Source organism: Neoarius graeffei, chromosome 4 (genome assembly GCF_027579695.1).
Source record: "Neoarius graeffei isolate fNeoGra1 chromosome 4, fNeoGra1.pri, whole genome shotgun sequence".
In the NCBI taxonomy this organism is placed as follows: domain Eukaryota; kingdom Metazoa; phylum Chordata; class Actinopteri; order Siluriformes; family Ariidae; genus Neoarius; species Neoarius graeffei.
In genome coordinates, this window is record NC_083572.1 from 17,553,703 (window position 1) to 17,567,299 (window position 13,597).

The 13,597-nt window shown below is 42.2% G+C and overlaps 1 protein-coding gene across 2 annotated transcripts in view; it reads left to right on the forward strand.

Moving 5' to 3' along the window:
- LOC132884905 (inactive rhomboid protein 2-like) overlaps window positions 1-13,597 on the forward strand; it is a 102,621-nt gene that overhangs the window by 60,227 nt on the left and 28,797 nt on the right. For both annotated transcript variants that reach the window (XM_060918955.1, XM_060918954.1), the window contains exons 10-15: window positions 498-609; window positions 3,793-3,867; window positions 4,420-4,581; window positions 7,023-7,108; window positions 9,748-9,811; window positions 12,647-12,741. In XM_060918955.1, the coding sequence (XP_060774938.1) occupies window positions 498-609; window positions 3,793-3,867; window positions 4,420-4,581; window positions 7,023-7,108; window positions 9,748-9,811; window positions 12,647-12,741 (594 nt within the window). The remainder of the gene's footprint in view (window positions 1-497; window positions 610-3,792; window positions 3,868-4,419; window positions 4,582-7,022; window positions 7,109-9,747; window positions 9,812-12,646; window positions 12,742-13,597) is intronic.

Below are 13,597 nucleotides of genomic sequence, written 5' to 3' on the forward strand. Positions count from 1 at the left end.
AAGTGTGAAAAAAATGTAATGGACGTCAGAGTATGCAATGCGCACGAAACTTCTTGAAGACAGATTTGCATGCTGATACTATGCTGTGTGGAGAAAGGAACTGCTGTGGTATGAGGATTAAAACGCATAATGTTATTGGAAAATCTTTAGGGTGGTAACAGCATCACACCAAAACCACACAAGTATCTGTAATTATTTTCCTGTAACAGCATGTTCTGCCATGTTTTATTCCTTACTTAATGACCTGGTTTAGGTACAGTTTGTGTTGCTGATGAATGCAATATGCGGTTGTTACATTGCTAAACTCTTGCTAACTTTTCCTGTCGCTGACTATTTAAGGGGAAATTGTGTAGATTTCATCTTCAAATACAGTTGTACATTTCCATTGAACAGTTCAGTGATTTCTTCACTCACGTGGCTGATTTTGACTCGTCACCATGCATGCAGCTAAGTGAAACTCCGTATGTATGATCATGTGTGTTCATGCACTTTTTCAGACCGTATTTTACCTACTGGATCACCTTTGTGCACATCGTGATCACTCTGCTGGCCTGCTGTACATACGGCTTCGCTCCTGTCGGCTTTGCCCAGCACACCGTCACTCAACTAGTAAGATGTACTAACATCTAGCCTTTAAAACACAACTTGTACTCAGGTGTTAGCCATGATTCTCACACACACGATTTATGCTATCGCATTCAAACCACTCTTAATTAAATGTGTTTTTCCATGAAATCGAGTCGGACATGAGCTTGATGGGTGACGAGGTGTGTTAGCGCCGATTTGGCTATAAGTCATGTACGACAAAATCGAGTGGAATGACTGTTTTATTATACCTACATTCACTGGATATCGAGAAATGGAGCTTTTATTTATTTGCAAATTCAATAAATAACTTCATACAAAACATCCACCAAAATTTCCACTTAGAATGTAAACAAACTGGTGAAATGACGGTAGCAGTTTGTGAAAAATGCTATAATAATAATTCTCGAAAAAAAAAGTTACTTTCAATCCATATTTTGTTGCTTCCCACCTGTAGTGGAGTTATGGTGCGTTCATGTGCTATGGGAATTATGGTAAATACCAAACGCCGACATGGAAAGCACACATCTTGTGGTATTTTCCACTGGGCAACTCGTAGAAAATTTTGATACACGAGTTGCCGAGATGAGATGAACTTTAACCTTTTCAACATGGCGGCGAGCGGTACAAGACACTTGAATGGTAAGCATTGTACGCTACTAAAGTTTTTTTTTTACTAGTACTAGTGGGTAGTTTTTGGTGTCTATGCAATGTTGCGTCATTAACAAGTGTAATATAATGCGTTAGAAATCCGTTTCCTTTAAAAATGTGTTATGGTTTGTTTTTACCTATCCAGAGCAGATGCTATTGCTAACGATAGCTAACTAACTATTGCTAACTAGCAGTCTGCGTCCTTTGTCAACAACAACAAAAGCATGTGAACACAACACACTGGTAAATACCACTTCCCAACTGGAAAATATCATCTTCCCATAGCACATGAACGCAGCATTATTTCTTTCTCGGTTGGTTCAGTAGCACAGGCCGCCATTTTCTTCTTTTTCTTAAGGGTTTTTGGCGGTTTGATGCCACCAACTGGCCTGGAGTGTGGAACAGGAGATACTGGGGTGGGGGTGGGGGGCACGACAACTAATATATTCTTTTAGCTATTTCTGTTTCTTTGAAATACTTGATAAAGTGATCTATGGGACTTGATGTGCGCCACCTAGGGCTGGGTATTGATCAAAATTTTTCGATACCGATACCTTCATTTTGATACCGGTTCCTGAACGGTACTTTTTTCGATTCCTAATTTATAATATTAATCCTGGAAAAAATGAAAATTTCATTACACATTCTGTTGCACATATTGGAGTATATTTATTCAAGTTATTTCCAGTGCAAAAAGAACACCAACACACACTATCATATTCACACCACACACACACACACGCATGCCAATGTAATCAACAGTTTTTCTTCAAGAAAATTTACATATCAGCCTTCTCGGAACCACTCATCCGCGGTTACAGCCACATCCCTGACGTCTTTCAAATCTGTCTTGACCCTTTCCTTCTCGGCTGCATACCAGGCAGGTATGCATGTGTTTGCCAGCATGTCTCTGCTGGGGGGGCTGATACCAGGGGTTAAGGGTTCTTATCATCTCCCTAATTGACAAACATTAGACAAAACATCAAAAATAACATAATGTTCTCATTGCTTAAAAACACATCACTTAAAATACACCTAGGCTTAATTTAGATAAAGATAAAGGATTACAGATAAATATAAATGAAGGATTTATTCAACAATATCCTGTACAGCCAACTTACCTAAACCACGGAGTCTCCATTGTAGAAAAAGGCAGCAAACCTTTCACCACAAACCGTGTCACTGCCCTGTGGCACTCGGCTTGATTTCTTTGGTCATTTTGGCCTTTTCTGCTAGTGTGAATGGATTTACGGTAGCTGCCTGCCTTTTCCTCCTCACATCAGGGACCTGGGCAGAGGCTGTGAAGGTTTTATATGTTAAGTTTTTGAGACTAGGGGGAGGTGAATATATATATATATATATATATATATATATATATATATATATATATATATATATAAATATAAATATAAATAAAATATTTATTTATTTTTAAAATAACACTCATGCGCGCGCACACACACACATAGGCAGCCTACCCAATGATGGAGCACATTTTAAAAGCTAGCATTTAGATAACTTTTCACTTGGCTAGTTACATAGCCATTAAACAAAGTTAGGCGCTAATATCTTACTGTACCGTTAGCTATACATAAACTTACAACAACCTAGCTCTTACCGTGACAAACAAAGCAGTTCAACGGAATTCATGGAACAACTTACCAGATGAAATATCAGACACGACGCTGTGCTTGGTACTTTCAGATGAATCCAAGTCTGGTGGTAAAACGTCCTGCAGAGAAGTCGGGGGTGGCGAAGGTGCATAAGTTGGTGTGTGAGAGAAGACGGTGCAACTCTCCGCTCTCAGATTTATTCCATGCACCGTCAAATGCTTTAGGAAATTTGAAGTGTTGCCTGACTTGCAGGTGATGCTCTTGTCGCATATATTGCACCGCGCAGTATTGTTATCGCTCTTGCTAAAATATAACCAAGCTTTCGACTTCGGCATTTTGTAGGCATTGACAACGCAACAAAGTAGTGCCCCCTACAACATGGGAAACGTGCTTTTTCATGCACGCGAACGTTTCAGCCAATCACAGGTGGCATTATCGGGTCATAAGCACGCCAGCACGGATCAGAGCCCACCTACTTTACACGTGATTAACCTCTGGGAACCGAAACGTGGAACCGAAAGGCGAGGCATGTTTCAATACCCAGAAGAACCGTAACATTTCGGTCGGTGCCATGAAGGAACCGAATTTCGGTGCCCAGCCCTAGCGCCACCATTTTGTTTTTCCTCTACTCATGGTATATGAGCTGATATCCTAGTAGTAGAGTAGCCAATCGGAATGTGCGATTGCTCATATCCAGTGAAATGTGGATAGAATAAAGATGTATATAATTTTTAATAATTAAATTGTTTGAATCATTGGCTTACTTTTGAATCCTGTTACATAATTTGCTGCTGTAATTAAATATTTCATGTCAGTAAGGTATGCAGAAGGAGACATACAAACCACTAAGCTGTACTGTTGTAATGTTTTTGTTTGGCTTACCTCCAAGTCACTGCTTTTTTTATTTATTTATTTTATTATGATAAACCTTTTTGTTTTTCAGGTGCTGAAGAACAAAGGGGTGTATGAGAGCGTGAAGTACGTTCAGCAGCAGAATTTCTGGATCGGCCCAGGATCCGTGAGTGTCTCCAGTGTTTAGTTCCTGTTTCAAATCCCTTTCTGACTCGGTCACAAGAAATGAACGAGCAAACTTTGCTGTAATCGAATGACCTTATAGATGGTAGTATTTTAAAAAAGAAAATAAAAAAAGCATAGGCTACTTGTCAAAACCTGTCATGTGGTTGTGGAGAGCTGTTAATGGTAGAAAGAAACGCTGAAGACAACTTGATACAAGTGGTATTTAAAAATAAAAGTTGCCACTGTGTCTTGGATTCCTCAGTATGGTCTTAATCCTCTGCTTTAATCAGTCACTGAATTTTATGCATTGAATGTTCCACTATAAATATATGAACCTAATCGGTTATATTCCTCATATGTGCCTCTAATAACCTTTTCAGGTCGGGTTTTATTAATCTCCAGACACTTTTTCTACTCTTTGAGAGCTGAAGCTTTTATAATAAATACATTACTTTGTTATTAGACACCTCAAGGCACACTGAAGTAAATGAACTAGAGTATATCAATGTCGGCTTTCTTATCAAGCTAACTGTTGACTGTGTGTGTGATGCAGGTAGACCTGATTCATCTGGGAGCGAAGTTTTCACCCTGTATTAGGCGAGACGTAAAGATAGCCATGCTCATGCAACGTGACAAAGATGAGGAAAGGGAGTCTGGCTGCTGCGTACAAAATGATAATTCTGGATGTGTGCAGACGCTCCGGAACGACTGCTCGGTACACATGCTCTCAAACTGTGGTGGTGGTATTATTATTATTATTATTATTATTATTAAATATGTAATTGCTTCTTATGCACACGAGTGGCTTGTAAAGCCATTATTACTTTCGCGTTTAGTATTATCCGTGTTTGTTGACGTCCAGCACTGATGCAAACTACTGTACATGCTGTCGTGCGATTGGTTGAGATGGGTTGCTATAGCATTGTGTTTTGAGATGCACTTTATAATATAAAATCCTGTGTAAACTACCCTGCGCTCTCATTTGGCCATACTGGTATTTGCTGCCACCATGAGGATGTAATGAAAACATCAATGATGTATAAAATTCATCTTTTTTTTTTTTTTAATATTGCAGTGTTATGAATGAATTTTGATGATGCCTCAGTATGACCGTATGGGAGGCGCACATATTTGTATGGCTGATATCACAAACGTTTCTAGATGTCTTGAAACGGAGTAAAATGAGCATATTCTGCAAAAACAATTTACGGATCAAACTTCATCCAGTCCTTCGGTAATTTTTAGCGGACTTGCGGATGAGGTTTAGGACAGTGTGAAATAATCATGTAAGCATAAACTGACCTGCGAGTGTGTACACTGAGCACTGTAACATGGTGGCAGCGGCCTTCTTGGACAGTCACAAGAATTTTATAACTGGTCACACCATAGTGTGTGTACACTTTTGAGCATAATTATCCCAGTTATTGTACAAAATTGGACACACTGCATGTCTCGGCCGATTAGCAACTATTAAACAGGGATGAGAATTTTCCGCCGATCGGCGGATTTCCGACTTTTTCAGACCAAAATGATCGTTTTTGAGCGTGAGCGCGCAGCATTAAGGTCTGCATCACGCATCTTAGAATGTGCGCGCGTGAGGGAGACTGTGTGCAGTGTTGCCAGATACTGCTAACGTTTTCCATCCCAAAATATGTTCCAAACCCGCCAAAATGCACTTAAAACCGCCCAATGTGGCAACACTGCCTGTGTGCTTGTTCATGTAGCGCATGCCAGACAAAGAGCATCCTGATTGGGTTACTCAGCAAAATAAGCCAATCAGCTTTCAGTGTGGGCGGGCTTTTATCTCTTTTCTCGAGGACTGGAGTTTTCAGCTGAGTCAGTGCAGCCTACAGGATCGGCATGGCAGAGAGAGCGCGCGTGCGCCCCAAAAAACCAAAGTACAAAACCCACTTCAGCTCAGATTACACAAAAGAATCTCCCTGTCTCTAATAATAATCTCCCTGTCTCTAATAACAATCTCCCTGTCTCTAATAACAATCTCCCTGTCTCTAATAATCTCCCTGTCTAATAATCTCCTTGTCTAATAATAATCTCCCTGTCTAATAATAAAGAAAATAAATAAATAAATAGCCAAAAATCATTAGCCCCTGGGCCCCGCCCCCCTGGGCCATGGGACCCGCCCCCCCCCGGCCATGGGCCCCGCCCTGGTTTTTTCAGACTTTAAATATTTTTCATTCTCATCCCTGATTAAAGTAAGGGCAGAATTGTGTTTTTGGTTTTTAAATACTCTCCAGGCTATTCCTTTTTTACAGCCTTTTGTGTAAAAGTAGAAATCTGAGAAATCCCTACTTCCTAGGACAATAACAAACCTAACCCTGCATTCACACTAAACGCGGTGTGAGCATCAAAATGACCGGAGGTCATTGGTTTTCTTTCTGAGGCGGTGAGCAGTAGCATGATTTGAAGTGCTCTGCTTCTAAAGAATACTAGAGAACAGTTTATGTAAATTTTGGTTTTGTTCAAACCATTCCCAAGTACAATGGAGGAGAAATTAATTGCCGTGACGGATTTCTCCATTATTTGTAATGTGTCCCTGTTTGCATACAAGGACATGAATTTAAAAAAGAATAAACTGCATGTTGAAATTTGACTTGGCACTGAACATCAGCACACAAGACCCCATTCAAATGGCTTTTAATTAGCTAGTTTTTCCCCCATTTTAGTTTATTTTCTGACTAAACATATAATCCTAATTGTTCATTGTTTGTTTTCCTTCAAGTTTAAAAATTTCATGAGGTTCGTCGGCACAAAGATGCCGTTTAACATGTTTTGCTTTGCAGCCACTTTTAAATGAAGTTTGCAAGATGAAGCATTCTGACTGAACTCGTAGACATCCATGATGACTAAGATGACGTGTAGCTGTCCTCTATGTCACAGAGCGCTGTTGGCAGGGCAGCCGGAGCGAATTTTAATGCTCTTGCTGCATTTGGTGTGAACATACTATAAGATTAGTTAACATTCATCAGCTGTCAAAGCTTTAATTTTTTTTTCTTTTTTTTTTTTTGTGAATGTCGTCGTCATTCCCCCCCCCCCCCCCCCCCCCCCCATATAAAACCCTCATTTCTTCACTGTGCTTAATTAGTCTTGAAGCTTCTGAATATCTTTTAACCTACTTTATAACAACCTTTATTGCAGGAAACCTTGGCCACCTTCATAAAATGGGACAAAGAGGATATACAGATCAATCGTTCCTCAGGGGCTGTTTGCAATCAGGACCCCAGGTATTGTGTGCGCTTGCTGCAAAATTGAACCTGTTGCTTTGCTTCCAAGATCATGCAAGAAAGGGACATCCCAAGCAATAAAGGATCGAAACAGCAAAATTTCTAGATAGTAGTGGTTTGGGGATTCGTATAATACACACTGCACGAATTAAATTTAAAACTGTTAGCAAAATTTGTACGATTGAGTAATGAAGAAAAGCAGTGTTGCACTATTTGGCCAAAAGTTTACCTGACCATCTCTCCCATATGTGCTTTTTGAACATCCCGTTCCAGATTTATTCCACCTTTTGCTGTTCTAATGCCTTCAGTCTTCTAGGAAGGCTTTCCACTAAATTTTAGAACATGGCTGTGAGGATTTGCCCATTCAGCCATAACCGTATTAGCGAGGTGTTGGGCGAGTAGGCCTGGCACATAGTTGGCATTCCAGTCATCCAACATAAAGGGTTCAGTGGGGTCTCTATGCAAGTCACTCATGTTCTTCCGCTCCAACCTTTGCAAACCATGTCTTCATGCACATTGCTTTGTGCACAGAGACAATTGTCTGCCTTGCTGGAACATGTTCGGGCCGCTTAGTTCCAATGAACAGGGTTTCCGCGGAGTCTTAAAGTCTAAAATTTGATAATCCTAATTTAAGGCCTTAAAAAGTCTAAAATACGAGCATATTTTGCATTGTAGGTCTTAAATGTAATTTTGTGAAGTCTTAAATCCTTACGTCCATTTACCCCATTTGCTTTTTTTTTTTTTTGTTAAATGCGTTGGTGATATTCATAATTAGTCATATAGGCTAGGCCTACTTAGTATCAGTAGGCTACGCTGCAAACTACAAATGAGACGCAGTGGAATCCGGCGTCTAGCCCGGTTGGCATGGTGATGCACAGGGCATGGTATGCGCACATTTAGACAGTAGAGCCTAAAAGAAGCGAGGGAGATTGTCACGGTTTGTAGCAAAATGGGCAAATGCAAGTTTAACAGCTGCTAGCTTGAACGCAATGATTTCGTAGACTGGTTAAAACGTGTACCAAACAATCCGTTTGAGGCGTACTGCACATTGTGCAAAAGAACACTCAAACTCGAACTCGGCACCCTGGCTGTAAAGGCACTGGAATCGCATGCGAAAGCGGAGAAGCACCAGGCTGCCCATAAAAGTCTGCAGCAATCGCATGCCATCACTCAATTTTGTTCACCATTGTCAGGTCCAAGCACATCTTGAGACGGTGTATCAGCTAACTCCATGCGAACTGTCACGTTACAACACACAAACCGTACGGAATCGAATGCCTCATCCTCAAGTGATTTGCGGGATATCTTTGGCTCCACTGCAACTTTAAAAGCCGAAGCGTTGTGGATTTTAAACACAGTGACAATGCATCACTCATATAAAAGCAATGACAAGACTGGGGAGCTTTTTCAGGCCATGTTTCCCGATTCTAACATTGCCCAAACGTTCCGCTGCGGCTGGCAGAAGAGGCAGAGAGCAAGGCTGGTAGCCGAATGGCCCAGCTCCTTTCAAAATCGAATGCCCTTAGGAGGGCTTGTAAAGAAAAAATGCTTGAGTTGAAAGGATTAGAGGAGGAGTTTGCAACCAAAGGAGCAGAGCTCAGATACCTGTACATGTAGTGCTCTCTCTCCATTTAATCAATTTGTTAATGATCTAGCGTAATGCAGTGGTTTTCAAACTTTTTCAAACCCTTTCCTAACATCCCTTTCTCCCTCTCTGACCCCCCCACACCACACCCCCATTTTAGTCGGTTCGTCAATGATCTAATGCCATAACGTTCCACTTCATGTTATATTTCTGTTCATTAATGCAAGAGCGCACCCTAGGGATGTAATGAGTTCATTGGTGAATGATAATCTCATCTCATCTCATTATCTCTAGCCGCTTTATCCTTCTACAGGGTCGCAGGCAAGCTGGAGCCTATCCCAGCTGACTATGGGCGAAAGGCGGGGTACACCCTGGACAAGTCGCCAGGTCATCACAGGGCTGACACATAGACACAGACAACCATTCACACTCACATTCACACCTACGGTCAATTTAGAGTCACCAGTTAACCTAACCTGCATGTCTTTGGACTGTGGGGGAAACCGGAGCACCCGGAGGAAACCCACGCGGACACGGGGAGAACATGCAAACTCCACACAGAAAGGCCCTCGCCGGCCCCGGGGCTCGAACCCGGACCTTCTTGCTGTGAGGCGACAGCGCTAACCACTACACCACCGTGCCGCCGTGAATGATAATAAATTTTGTTATTTTGAAAGTAATTCAGGCTCTCCCAATTTTCTTTATTTTTTTGTGTGTGGCATAAGTCTTAAATTTAACCTGTTATGGTCTTAAAAAGTCTTTAATTGAACTTGTTCAAGCCTGCAGAAACCTTGAATGAAAAGAAATTTGTAATTCCGCAGCATACAAAGACATTCTCGACAATTGTATGGTTTGAACTTTGTGGTGGAAGGCCTAAATATGGGTATGGTGGTCAGGTGTCCACAAACATTTGGCCAGGCAGTGTATCTGTGGCATATATCTAGTGTCCTTGTGCTTAGTCAATTAGCTGACTATCCTGGTGTCAGTTTATTTGAAGAATTTGCTTCTGTTTTGCTATCTCCTCCATCTGGCATGAAATGCATTCTGGGATTAGGACATGTCGAGAACCTGCCTCAATGGAGCCACACGTCTGGCCTGACGACATCACGAAATGGCCGGTGAGTCATCTTAACTTTTATTTTTGTCCTGGTTAAGGGGAAAATAAGACTCAAGAAGAGGCATTAGTTCAATGGTGGTGGCTCATGGGTTAAGGCTATGTGTTGGTGACCGTATGGCTGTGTGCTCACATCCTAGAACTGTAAGAAAGCCCTGGAGCGAAACTTAATTTAACTGTAGTTACTAAATAATTCATAGTACTGTGTAACATTCTTTAAAATGAAGAATAACTGAGTAATGAGGCAGAGGTTTTTCAATGTCATCTGCTCATTTCTGGACTTGAGTCATGTTCGTCACGGTCATGGGACAAAGAAACTACACCCTCCTTCAGTTCTAGGTTTCTATTCATCAGACCTACACAACAATTGTATGGTCTTCACCAACTTCTATAAAAAAAAAATAAACCTCAGGTGACAACAAAAAACACAAGATGACAATATGTTGTCCCTTTCCTCCAAAAAGTAAACCAGCATTCAGAAACCAGGTGGGTAAAAAAAAAAAATAAGTACACCCTTCCATAATCTTTGAGGTATAATTAACAGCCAGCTGTTTATGAATGAAATGCATAAGATTTTAGCAAATCATCAAAAAGTCTGACTACCACTATAAAAAGCAAAACCTTTCACAGTTTGGCACACGCAGGGGTGTGTGTATATCATGCCCAGAAGAAAGGATGTCAGCCATGACCTCAGAGAAGCAATTGTTGCTGCTCATCAATCTGGCAAGGGTTATCAGGCCATCTCCGAACAATTTGAAATCCAACATTCTGCAGTGAGAAGGTTCGTTTACAAATGAAGGGCCTTTAAGACAATTGGCAAGCTTCTGAGGAATGGTCAGTCCAAGATCAGAACATTAAAAAAAAAAAAAAGCCATGTTATGTGACCTACAAACCTCTGTAGGCACATTTATGTTCATGACAGCACAATCAGAAAAAAGATTGAACAAATATGGGTTTTATGGAAGGGTGGCTAGGAAAAACCTCCTCCTGTCCAAAAAGAATATGGCTGTGCAAAATTACAGCTGAACAAACTGCGGAAGTTCTGGAACAGTATCATTTGGACTGATGAGACCAAGGATGAGATGTCTAGTCATCATACACCATGGCATGTTGGGCGAAAAGCAAACCAAAGCGCATCACCACAAACCTCATACTAACTCCCAAGCAATGGTGGTGGAGGGATGATGATTTGGGGCTTGTTTTGCAGCTACAAGATCTGGGATAACTTGCAGCCATTGAAACAACGATGAACTCCACTTTATTCTTGACACTAACGTGAGGCCATCTGTCCAGCAGCTATAAGTGTTGTGAATTGGGTCCTGCTACGTGACCGTGATTTCAAGCACACCAGCAAATTGACATCTGAATGGCTTTGAAGAGAGAACTTCAAGGACTTGCAAAGACCGAGTCAAAGTCCAGACCTCAACCCCATTGATGGGATTTTAAGAGAGCTGTGCATAAATGAATGCCTTTTTAAACGGTATTGAACTGACACAATGTTGTAAAGAATAGTGAGCCAAAATTTCACAAAAACAACGGGAAAGACATTCCATGTCCCAACAGCTAGCTGCTGTGTTTGGGGATCAGGTCGTTGAGGCCCCTGCCTTTGGCTGCCGCCCAATCCACACTGCACCGGCCCCCTACGGCTACCTCTGTGGGTGGTGAACCCACAGGAGGTCGGGCCCACGTCACCACTTCGGGCTGAGCCCGTGGGCAAAGGCCTGGCCACCAGGTGCTCGCATAGGAGCCCCAACCCCAGGCCTGGCTCCAGGGTGGGGCCTCAGCTGCGCCATACCGGGCGACGTCACGGTCCTTGATTTTTTTTTTTTTTTTTTCTTTAATTTCCATAAGGGGGTTTGGTGAACTGGTCTTGGTCTGGCCTGTCACCTAGGACCTGTCTGCCTTGGGAAACCCTAACAGGGGCGTAATGCCCCCGACAACATAGCTCCTAGGATCATTCAAGCACACAAACCCCTCCACCACAATAAGGTGGCAGTTCTATGGTCATGAGCTTTGGGTAATGACCGAAAGAACAAGATCGCGGATACAAGCGGCCGAAATGAGTTTCCTTCGCAGGGTGGCTGGGCGCTCCCTTAGGGTGAGAAGCACGGTCCCTCAGGAGGAGCTCGGAGTAGAGCCGCTGCTCCTCCACATCGAGAGGAATCAGCTGAGGTGGCTCGGGCATCTTTTTCGGATGCCTCCTGGACACCTCCCTGGGGAGGTGTTTCAGGCATGGTCCCCCCCCCCCCCCCCCCCCCCCCCCCGAGGAGGCCCTGGGGAAGACCCAGGACACACTGGAGGGACTATGTTTCTTGGCTGGCCTGGGAGCGCCTCGGTGTTCTTCCCGAGGAGCTGGCCGAGGTGTATGGGGAGAGGGAAGTTTGGACTTCCATGCTCAGACTGCTGCCTCCGTGACCCGGCCCCGGATAAGCGGATGAAAATGAGATGAACGGGAAAGACTGAAACTCGTACAGAAAACATTTGTCAAGTTATTATTGCTAAAGGTGGTTCTACAGGTTACGTTTTAGGGGGAAGAAAAAAATACATGTTCAAATTTGTTGTTTTGTCACCTGAGGTTATTTGGTTTATAGAAGTTAGTAGGGACCACACTATTATTTAGACCCTAATGACAAACATAGACTTGAAGGGGGTGGGGTGTACTTTTTCTCGTGACCCAGGTCTAGCCAAGTAACACACTTGAAATATAAACCTTGAGTATGTGAATAAAGCATTCTGTGAAAGGCAAGAAGAAGGAAGGAAATGATGCGCACTGACCGCAGTAATGCAGCTTTCTGCATTGTGGTGTTCAGAGTCCTAAAGTTCGGTTTCCTTCTCTCAGATCTGTACAGACAGAGGCGCACAGAACCACACTGGTTTCCGGCACATGGACTGCACCATCAGGGGTCGCCCATGCTGCATCGGGACCCGAGGAAGGTAACACAGCCACTTTTTTTTCCTCATCTGATTGCTGTACTGCTTCACTGTTGTGTCTTAGTTTTAGGATTCGGAGTTATGTTATTCAGTTTTGTTACATATTACTCAATATTTGTTTTGCTGTTTCTGTGTTGAGTTAAACCTGTTGAGACTAATAATGCTATAACCCTGAATTAGAAAAAGTTGGGTTGACATGGAAAATGCAAATTAAAAAAATATATTTTTTTTAATTTACTTTGACTTGTATTTCATTGGCGACAGTATGAACCTAGTATATTTCATGTTTTGTCTGATCAACTTCATTTGTTAATATACATCCATGCCTGCATTTCCTGCCTGCAACACATTCCAAAAAAATTGGTTTAAAAAATGGCTAGTAATGAGGTTTAAAAAATAAGTCAATATTGATGTGATTTGTAATCATGATTTTAGCACAAAATCAGTATCCAGGAAAGGCCTAGTATTTGAGGAGCGAAGATGGTACGAGGATCTCGAAGAAAGGGATTTGGATATTTCACCATGTGTGGTGCATAATATAATTAAAGCCAGATAACCCCCCAAATAAACACTGCTGATCACGGCAAGTGCCCTGATGTGCCTGCCCCCCCCCCCACATGTTTAAATTAAACTTTAACAGTTTTACCCATCTTAAAAGTTGATACTGCTGAAAATAGGCTTACCTGGACACAACCATTTGCGCTGAAGCCGGATATCCGCTTGTGACGTGACGTAACTGGATTACTAGTGCGCTGTTGTAACACAGAGCCATCAAATAAAGGCTTCTAATTCTAAAATAAATAAATCCCCAGGCGCCACTGCTTGCGCTCTCTCGCTCTGTGTTTACTACTTCAGACGG